Source organism: Juglans microcarpa x Juglans regia, chromosome 7S (assembly GCF_004785595.1).
Source record: "Juglans microcarpa x Juglans regia isolate MS1-56 chromosome 7S, Jm3101_v1.0, whole genome shotgun sequence".
Lineage (NCBI taxonomy): Eukaryota > Viridiplantae > Streptophyta > Magnoliopsida > Fagales > Juglandaceae > Juglans > Juglans microcarpa x Juglans regia.
The window spans coordinates 18,198,157-18,209,367 of NC_054607.1; the positions used below are offsets into that span (position 1 = coordinate 18,198,157).

The following is an 11,211-nucleotide window of genomic DNA, read 5'->3' on the forward strand; positions in this document are numbered from 1 at the left end:
CGTGGATCTTCAAATGGACTTTTGAGAAAAATGCTAACATAATTGACCGAGTCTACTTCACGAAGTGGTGGGATAGGTTTGGATATACTGAAAAAGTAATCAACTAGATGATTAAAGATTTCCCTCAAGTCGCCCCTGATTTGCAAGACAAGAAGGAATTCCCAGTAATCAAATTTGGTTCACCTGTTCCTAAATATCCCCTAATGATTCAGACCCCTATTCACCAACTCCTTCAGCAAGAGGAAAAACCACCAGCTCATCTTCAAAGAAATCTTCTAAGTCTGCCAAAGATAACATCTTTAACAAACTTAATAAAAAAAATTTAATAAAATTGCTTGAGCAACAACTGTCTAAGTCTGCGAGTAATAATTCTGAAGACAATGAGAATTCAGAAGCATCCTTAGAGACTTCGTACAGTAATCTGTTTGGTCATGACTCCGAAGACATTCCAAAGTTGGAAGACGATTGACTACTACTTGAGTTCAAAGAAGACTAACTAGAGTCATCTTTGAGATATTTGTCACTTTGTGCCTAAAGCAACCGCTCTCAGAGACAGCTGGAAGACACAGAGACGACCGAGTGCTATTTTGTCATCTTATGCCTAAAGCAGCCGTCTCAGAGACAGCTGGAAGACATAAAGATGATACCACTTATGCCTGTGCTAAAACAGTTCCTACTGTTCACTCACAGATTGATTTACTGTTTTACTTTAATGATTGTAAACAGGAACTCCTTATGTTATAAAAGGAGAACCTTACCCTTGAGCTAAGGCAGAACTCAACTTCGAGATAAACCTTCTGATCCTCTCTCCCTATTTCTGAGTCTCCTTATTTACCTTGATTTCTATAAATGCCAATCTGCACTACCTTGTGTCTGTAATTACTTTAAGCTTGTTAATTTTAATAAAGTTTATATGTTCATTACAATTAATTTTACATATTCATACATGCATATGGCCGGTTTAACTGCTTGTTTACTTTGTGCTTGCATAATTTAATTATTGTGCAATTTACTCTGATTCTTCCATTCCCTTCATTCTCTTCTTCTTCAGTCAGCTTTAACTTTTCCTTCTTTCTGCTGTTTTGGTATCAGAGCCTACTCTGGTATCTAATTGTTGTGAATTGCTTCTTCTTTGTTAAACTTATTTTATTTTCTGACAACCCCCACCCGAAGTTTCTACTTTGATTAGTTCAGGATCATCTTTCGACAAGTAGGTTAGGAATCCGGAGGTGTAAGTCCCATTTTGAAGCCAGGGAGACGAGTTTAGGGCAGCTGTAGGTTCAAACCCGAGGGCCGAGAGTGGTAAGTTTGCAGACCCCTGAGATGCAACGGTCGGTGTTGTCCTAGGACAAAATGAGTTGGATAAATAGATCCAATTCAACAATTAGTTCCAGGTCGGCTATGCCGCCTGACATAGTTAATAAGGAAGACTGTGTTTGTGAAACAACAGAGTCGTCTGTGTTGGGATCATGGAAGATTCCAAAACTTGATGTTAGCACGATCTATCGAACCAATTGGTTTGAGAGATCTATGCACACACAATTTTGCATGCGTACTGTTGAACAAACTTATGCTATTTCCAAAACTCAAGAAAAATGTTATCTCTTCCCAAAAGAACAGATGACAAAATTCTTGCAGCAAGGTTTTAGATATATTCATATTGGATCTGTCCAAATTCCTGCCAAACCTTTAACAAGGAGAGGCATCAATGCATCCGTATTGTTTTGTTTAAGGGATGCCAGATTCAATAATTTTGAAACAAGTATTCTTGGAATGATCCAATCCTCCGTAACGGATGGACCAGTCCATTTTAATTGTTATCTAGATTTAACACTTGCTCTTGATGATGAACATATTTCAAAATGTTTGACTTTAAACATTTTAACTTCTGGATATGATATGCTTAAGGGTAGCAAACCCCTTACTTTAATTTACAGGATTTATTATTGTATTTTAAAAACGAGTTTAAATCCAAAAGCTATTGCAAGACCCATCTAGGGAAAAACTCTTCTGATCTATAGTTCAACCCCAGATGCAGATGTTTCAACTCAAAAAATGATTTTTTGGAAAGATATAACTCTTCCCAAAGAATGGATTTTGGAAGAAGAAGTTACTTCCATCCCCCGAAACCATGTTGAAAGTAACATTCAACAGTACCTAGATGGAACTGTTAAAATTAGTTTTGATCAGACTAGATCTCCAGGACTAAGAAGAAATTCTTTTGCTGGATCTAGTTCTTCATTTGCTGGGTCAGAAATTCCAGTAAGAAGAGACCAAAATCTCAAATAATTTCCAGAAGATTCTGTTAAAACAGCCCAACCTGTCAAATCCTGTTTTAAAATTGAAAGGACTTTCAACGTCCTCTCAAGTTACTTCTGCTTTTTATTTTACACAGGATTCTGGATCCTCTAAAGACCAACCTATTCATAACGAAGCCGATAAAGAGGATGATAACTCATCTTTATCACCTACAGCTTCAGATATGCTAGCTCCTGTTGCACCACAAGTTCATCACAGTTTAATTGTGCTGAACAAACCGTTTGCGTTCGATCTTGTTTATCTTTTTGAAGAATACAAACTTTCCAAAAACAGTGCTAGGCGAAAAGCTTATCACACAAAGTATTCTGAAAAAGAAAAACAACGTGTTAAATGGAAATAGAAAGAAGAAATGAATAAGCAGCGACATATTCTTTTCTTTGACTTTGTTGAAAATATTTATGTTTCTAATAATATTTTAAATGTTGTTAAAACTGATTTTGTCAAGGAAGAAAGAAAGATGGTAGTTCAATCTAGTCATCCACCTTTAGAGACTGTTCTCATCATCCATAAGGGAGTTGAGATATCTGCTTCACTTTTCAAAATCTCGGAAACTGTTTCCAGAGATCTGAGAATGATAAGATTCTTAAAGAAACAAAAAAGGTTATTTCTCAGAATAACTTTGTGAATCTTGCCCTTCATACGATCGGACAACAGTTGGATCGAATTGAAGAAAAGGTTAAAAAACCTGATCCTATTCCTTTGGTTTTGACTAAAGATCAACCAAAGAAAACAGTTGAAAAACCTTTGATTATCTTACCAGAAAGTCGTGCCAAAATTAATTTTAAAAATCCACAGGCAAAGACTCTTGATAAGATTGATCAAATGCTTAATGATCTGAAGAGAGAACAGCCTTCTACTAGTGCTTTGTCTAACAAAGAAATAGAAGAAAAAGTTCTTGTTGAAACTACAGACGAGTCTTCTAACTATCACTCCTCTGAAGAAAAACATCTTGATTTACTTGAAAAGAATTTTCAAGATATTGTTTTAAAACCTGAAATAGCCAGATTTTCTTCAAAAGGACCCAAACCAATGAGTCTGACGAAGAATTGGTATTCCAGGCCTACTCCTCCTGATTTACAGTTTGAAGAGAAAGTTTTTCAAAGTCAATCTTCTTACTTTGCCGACAAGGTTTACGAATGAATATTGATGGTTTCTCTGAACAAGAAATCATGAATACCATGAATAAAATGTCTCTTGTGGCAAATGCTTATGTAAATAGCAATATTAGGCAACCTGATATTGTTAAGATTTTAACACAAGGTTTTTCTGGTGTTTTGAGAAATTGGTGGGATAAACACCTAACCAGAGATGCCAAGAAAACCATTCAGAACGCTGTCAAGTGTAATGACGAAGGGTTACCTATTTTTGATGAATCCATTGGATCTGCCCAATCTGATGGAGTTAATACTTTGATTTATACAATTTTAAAGTATTTTATTGGCACACCATCTGATATAACCAGCCGCATCAGCGACCAGTTAAATAATCTTAGATGTCATCAGATGTCTGATTATAGATGGTACCAAGATGTTTTTATTTCCAAAGTAATGCTTCGGAATGATAGCCAGAAACCTTACTGGAAGGAAAAGTTTATTGATGGATTACCTCGCTTGTTCGCTTACAAGGTGAAGGATGAACTTACTATTGCTGGGTTTCTTAATTACGATGTATACACCTATGGTGATATTTGTACAGTAATCAAGAAACTTGGTATTAGTATGTGTAATGATCAAAGAATGTTTCGTGAGCAGATGAGAAATAACAAGAAAACCAAATACGAAATGGGAACATTTTGTGAACAATTTGGACTTCCTGCTATAGCTCCATCTAAAAGGAAACATAAGTTTTCTAAATCTCATGGTGGTATCAAGAGAAAATCCCGTGATGAATTTTACAAGAAAATTTATAAAAAACCATTTTCTAAGCCATTTCCTAAGAAAAAAAATCTAAGGATTTTTCTCAAGGAAAATGTTTTATTTGTGGCAATCCAGGTCATTTCGCAGACAAATGCCATCAGAAAGCCAAAAAAGATAAAAAATTAAAAAAGAAACTTAATCAGTTGGATATTGATAACAATGATAAAGAAGAATTATTTCAACTCCTAAAAATAGCTTCGTCTTCATCATCTGATATCCTTGAGTTCAGTTCTAGTGATTCAGAATATCACTCAGAAACTGAATCTCCAGATCTTACTGGTCCTAAATTAGGTTGCAATTGTAATGATACTTGTTGCCATACATACATATATATATGATCTCTAAGTCCTAATTCATTTAAGAATAGGATTTTTGCACCTCTTCGAATACTACCAACTTTAGTATTAACGCTCCTTATCTACATGATTTCCTTTGTTGAATGTTTCGTTCTTTGCATGCAACACTTTTCGAAATACATTCATGATTCTTATTCTTGAAATATCTTTCGAGGTTCAAGAACAAAAGTATGAGAAAGATGATTATGATGACAACAATCGAGGAAAAGAAGATGGATTTGGGACTTCTACCACTGAAGAAACGCTGGACTTTTGAAGCCAACAATTTTGAGAAGTTCTTGAAAACTCTTCCACCCAAGAAATGCCGGAGGCTATTTGAATGTAATAATATCTCAGCTGCAAACATCAGTAACAACCTGCATGCAGAAGGAGAAGATCAATAGACCAGGAAACCCAAATGGAAGATGAGGAAGAAGATGAAGTACTACAATCAACGGATGCATGATTACCAGTACCCGACATGTTGGCACAGTTGATGAACAAAATTGTGATGAAGTTGGATGGTTGCATCATAAAACTTGAGATCCAAAAGGTTTTGACACCCACCGATTTGGACGAACATCAAGCCCGACTTTCACTTCCAAATGGAAAAATCAAGGCAGAGTTTCTCACCCAAGAGGAGAGAAGTAGACTTGGAGAACGAGAAGCATATGAGGTTCATTACAAAGGGTTAGAACTGTCATTGATAGAGCCAAGCCTGACCATATCAAATTCAACTTGAGGAACTTGAAATTGGGTAAAATCGATGCATACATCTTGTGTTCCCCATGATTAGAGGTTGCAATTGCAAACAGGCCCAGAGTAAATAGTAGTATACAACTTTGGCCCTACAGAGTTGATCAAAGGCTCCACTTGGCCTTGGTTAAGCTGCTAGACAATTAATAGACAATTAATGACTTCAAATAGAACAACATTTGTGGCGAACTTGACAGTATTTGCGATGCTACTGCTATAATATGGTTTTTCTAACGATTTTTTTATGGAATTCGAATGCACAATTACGGCGATTTTAACCACTTTTTGCGACCAACAAAATGGGCAGAACAACATAGTTATTGGTTTTAGACGTTCGTTGCAGCAGAGAAATAGTGAATAAACAATGGCAATTAATGCAACGAATTAAGAATCGACGAGAAATACTTTTTGCGGTGATTTCAATCAGTTTTTACGACGAAAAGTGGCACTACAAAATGGCATTTTTCTTGTAGTTAGTCGTTATTCTGAGTTTCATTGATCACTTGCGACTATAACTTTCAAATTTTATTTTTGGATGACTTTAATTTCCTACTGCAGTACGTATGTAAAGCTTATCCAAAAAATAAAAAAAGATTACAAAACTAAAACCCAAAATTTTGTTTATTTATGTTACAAGCAACATTCATAAATGAATAATAATCATAATAATAATATATTTTAAATAATCCGATACGCACAACTTTTCTTAATTTGTTCATTTGAAATTTCTGGTTTTTCTAACGTTGGATCCATAATGCAGTAAGAACCTGCCTATATACATATATATATATATATATATATATATATAATCTCCAATTCCAAATTGATTTTGGAATAGGACTTCTGTGCCTCTTCGAATACTACCAGCTTTAGGATTAATGCTCTTTATCTACATGATCTCATTTGTTGAAGGTTTCGTTCTCTGCATTGAACACTTTTCGAAATGCATTCATGATTTTTATTCTTTGAACATGTTTCGAGGTTTAAGAACAAAAGTAGGAGAAAGATGATCATGATGACAACAGTGGAGGAAAGAAGATGGAGTTAGGACTTCTACCACTGAAGAAACGCTGGACTTTTGAAGCCAATGACTTTGAGAAGTTCTTGAAAACTCTTCCATCCAAGAAACGCCGAAGGCCGTTTGGATGTAATAATATCTCAGCTGCAAACATCAGTAACAACGTGCACGCAGAAGGAGAAGATCAAGAGACCAAGAAACCCAAAAGGAAGAGGAGGAAGAAAATGAAGTACTACAATCAACGGATGCCTGATCCAGTACCAATACCCGACATGCCAGCACAGTTGATGAACAAAATCGTGATGGAGCTGCATGGTTGCGACATAAAGCTTGTGATCCAAAAGGTTTTGACCCCCACTGATTTGGACGAACATCAAACCCGACTTTTATTTCCAAATGGAAAAATCAAGGCGGAGTTTCTCACCCAAGAGGAAGAGAAGTAATTAGGAAAAAGAGAAGCAGATGGGGTTCATTACAGAGGGGTAGAATTGCCTTTGATAGAGCCAAGCATGACCGTATCATAAATCAACTTGAGGAAGTGGAAATTGGATAAAACCAATGCATACATATTGAGTTCCCCATGGTTAGAGGCTGTAGTTGCAAACGGGCTCAGAGTAAACAGTAGTATACAACTTTGGTCCTTCAAAGTTGATCAAAGACTCCACTTGGCCTTGGTTAAGCTGCCAGACAATTAATAGACTTTCTTAGATTTCTTTTACACTTTTTCTTTACTTTTGTTTCTTAATTGCTTGAAACATACTCTGCAAAAAGTGCGAGAATTTAATTGTATTATAGTTTTAATACAAAGAGATTACCAAAGAGGCTTTCCAGTCCCCCAAATCATTTCCTTTTTATTAATAACTCTTATTTAAAGTATAGAAAAATTAAAAAATTATTTATTTGTAACCAGCTATTTTCTGTAAAAATAACTATTTTCTATTAAAATGAATTTGCTTTAGTCGTAAATAGTTATTCTCGTCGTAAATAATTCATCACAAATATTCGTTTTTCTTGTAGTACTGTGGTTATAAAAAAGTTCTGGCTATAAAAATTCCAAAACCAAACTTTAAGATATTGTAAAATAAATATATTCTACATGTAAAAAATTAAGATTTCCATAAATATACAGAAAACTACACGTACCAATTAATTAAAGCAATCAATTCCACTAAAAATAATTACCAGCAAGGCCGCTTCGCATTTGGAAAGTATTAGAATTTAATTCTATTATATTTTTAATACAAAGCGATTACCAAGGCCGCTTTTCAGCCCATTGTTTGCTCACCTCGGCCTATTAGTGGCTTAATTTTTTACTTGTTTTCGGCTCTTTTTGGGCTTAGGCCGAAATATGGCCCTATATTTTCCTGATTTAAGATTTTCAAAATTTTTTATCCGAGTTTGAAGAAATTTCTCAGAGTCAATATCATTTTAGGATAAAATTCGTTTTTATTCTTAGAACTCGTTTAGATATCTAAATTATCTCATCTTATTTTATTATTATAATTTTTTCAAATTCTTTCATAAAATATAATAAACAATTCAACATTTTTAAATCTCAAAACAATAATAATATTAAAAAGTAATATTCTAACAATATTTTATTCAATTCATCTAAAACCATCTCATCTCATCTCACTATCCAAACGAGCCCTTATTCTTACTTATTCAACTCTTTTTTAAAATTTTATAAAGTTTTACAACTCATTTTACAATTTACCAATGCAATAATGCTACTTTATTAATAAATTTTAATAAGAGTAATTATATATTTATAATTCATTTACAACTCATTTTTAATCAATCAATAAAACCAAATCACTCTGTTAAAAATAAATTTTAATATTTTAAATTATCCCTGAGTTATAAAATAGTTATAAAGTTATCATTTTTCTTTCAATATTACGAAGGAAAATGATCCAATTACAACGTTCTCTTCAACTATTTTACAACTCTACATAAAATAGAGAATAGTTTTATAATAGAGAAAATATTCACAGCAGCCTACTGTGTGCTGCAGCCGCAGCACACTTCACATTGTAGTTAAAAAAAAAAAAAAAGGAAGAAGAAGTGATGGCACGTAAAGTGTGTGGAGAGTGTAGGTTGATGTATAGTATTGTTCTTTATAATATTGATATATATTCTAATGAAGTGGCGTGTTTACATAGGTAAATGAGGCGAAATATTATTCATGATTTGAGAGAGAGAGGAAAAAGTCTCTTCTCTGGTTTCTCTTGAGAGCACTTGCTTGAGCGAAATTAGAGGTGGAGAAAGGCAATCGACCTTGGGTTGAGATTTGTGGAAGAGACAGAGAATTGAGGGAAGAGTGAGGTGAGCAAGGTGCTGATGGAGGACTTAGAAGATATGTGGGCGCAAATGAAGTTAATCGAAGAAGAGATGGGGACGATTGATCTAAATGAAGAAGAATCAGAGGTGGTGCTAAAGAAAGGAGAGAAATGCTTGATCGGGAAAGTCTGCCTTGAACGGGTAATTAGCAAGTCAATTATTTCTACTACTATGGCTAAGATCTGGAGATTGAGCAAACCGGCTACGTTTATGGAAGTTGGGGCAAATTTATTCACTCATGCGAACAAGCAAAAAGTTGAAGAAGTGAGGCCATGGCTTTTTGATAATAGACTATTCATAATACGGAAGTTTGATGGTGTATCACAGTCGGGGAAAATGAAATTCGAGCATGAAGCTTTATGGGTGCAATTGCACAACTTGCCATTGGCACATATGAATTGCAATACAGGAGAGAAAGTAGGCAATTCAATCGGAAGAGTGATGGAGATTGATGTGGATGAGGAAGGAATAGAATGGGGCAAATGCCTTCAAATTAAAGTGGAAATCGATTTGAAAAGGTCGATAGTAAGAGGGCCAATGATTAATGCAAGTGGCTCGAAGGTGTGGATTCCTTTCAAATACGAAAAATCACCTCGGCTCTGTTTTACGTGTAGGCAAATATTGCATGATACTAGATTGTGCAACAGACAGAAGGTCATGAGTGGATGAGGAGTTAACCAGTTCAGATCATGGCTTCGTGCAGAGGCCACTGGGAGGAGAATTTTAGGGGATATTGGTGGAGATTTCATGAGGAATAGTGGAGAGGCAGGGGTAGAAGAAAAGGCATAGACAGAGTGAGGCAGATCCAAGAGCCTAGTTCTACGGCGATGATGGGGGGTGAGGAGGTGGTTGGAAGAAAATGGAATCGAGCAATTCCGTGGAAACCAATCAGGAGTCAGTAGTAACTGAAAAGGAAGGAGCGGATAGGAAAATAAAACGAAAGGAAGCAAATCAGTTATTCAAAATTCAAACTGATAATGGAAGATAAGGAGAGAAGGAGTTTGAAATGGGGGAAGGTATGTGTTGGCAAAGAGCATAGTGAAGGTAAGTAAGAAGAAATATGCAGTGGGATGGGCTTGATTTTTAAGCCCATTTATATTGGATCTCAGATGAAGAAGAAGAATTGGGCGGATACGCAACTGTGAAGTCAAACACATGCTTGGGTATGCAAGATGGAGTAGGAGATCAGAGAGGTAGCATGGGGCTATTGAACAAAGAGGAACAGGGAAGAGGAAGCTAGAAGAGGAAGGCAAGGGATAAAGGTATGAACTCAATTTCTTCTCTTGAGCATTTAGAAAAGAAAAGAGAGCTATTAGAGGATGTTGAGGGGGAGAACAGGCAGATTAATCCTAAGAGGATTAAGAGTATGAATGGTAGTTCAAATTTATTGATTGAAGGTGCATTGGCAGTGGTTGCTGAGCAACCCCGCCAGTACCAATGAAACCTTAAGCTGGAAATGTCAGGGGCTTAGGAGCCCCTAGACAGTTCAAGAAATTTACTTAATAGTAAAGGATAAGATGCCCAGTTTGGTTTTTTTTATGTAAACCAAACTTAATGCAGGGAGATTAGCCTATTTAAAAAAATAAATTGGGTTTTGAAGGTTGTTTTGTAGTAGATTCAGTGGGGAGAAGTGGGGGTTTGGTGTTATTGTGGAGGAGGGAAATGGAAGTTGACATTATTAGTGACTCACAGAGACATATCAGTGGATGGGTGATTGGTGAAAGGGAGAATTATAGGTCGATTATTATTGCTTTCTATGGTCAGCCATAAGTGAGTAAGAGGAGAGGAAGTTAGGATTTGTTGGAATCTCTTAGACCACCTAGTGGCCACTTTGGTGTGTCATAGGGGATTTCAATGAGATATTATCACAAAGAGAGAAGCTAGTAGGCAAGCCAAGATGTGAGAATTAGATGTAAATGTTTCGTAGAGTTTTCGAGAACTGCAACTTGTTTGATTTGGGATGGAAAGGTTGCTTATATACCTGGAGTAACAACTATAGCGATGACTCATTTACAAAAGAGAGGCTCGATAGGGTGGTAGCTAACTCCAACTAGCCAGAATTCTATAGAGATTCGAAGGTAGAAATATTGGCAGCATGTAGTTCTGATCACAAACCAATATCACTGCATTCGAGTAAGGGGTACAACCAGGTTTTTGCACATAGAAGAAAGTTCAAGTATGAGAACAGTTGGGGGCTTGAGGAAGACTGTGGGAAAGTAATTGAGGCTGAATGGAAGAAAGTGGTGCAAACCTCAGATACAGTAGGTTGTGTTCAGAAAAAATTAGAATTTTGTAGCTCAACTTTGAGTAGATGGAGCAGACATACGTTTAAAGGGAGGGAAATAGTGATAAAAGCTAAAACTGAGCAACTAAGACAGCTGCAACCGAATGAAGAATCCACAAATGTTGAGGAAATAAGAATATTAAGAAGAGAGTTAGGAATTCTACTAGAGTAGGAAGATAAAGATATTATATGAAGGCAAAGAGCAAAAATGCATTGGTATCAATAGGGGTAAAGGAATAC

General features: G+C 35.8%; 1 protein-coding gene across 1 annotated transcript; it reads left to right on the forward strand.

Moving 5' to 3' along the window:
• Window positions 1–8,687: 8,687 nt before the first annotated feature.
• On the forward strand, window positions 8,688–9,356 carry LOC121240886. The gene has a single exon (XM_041138409.1). The coding sequence runs from the start codon at window positions 8,688–8,690 to the stop codon at window positions 9,354–9,356; it is 669 nt and encodes a 222-aa protein (XP_040994343.1).
• The last annotated feature ends 1,855 nt before the right edge of the window (window positions 9,357–11,211 follow it).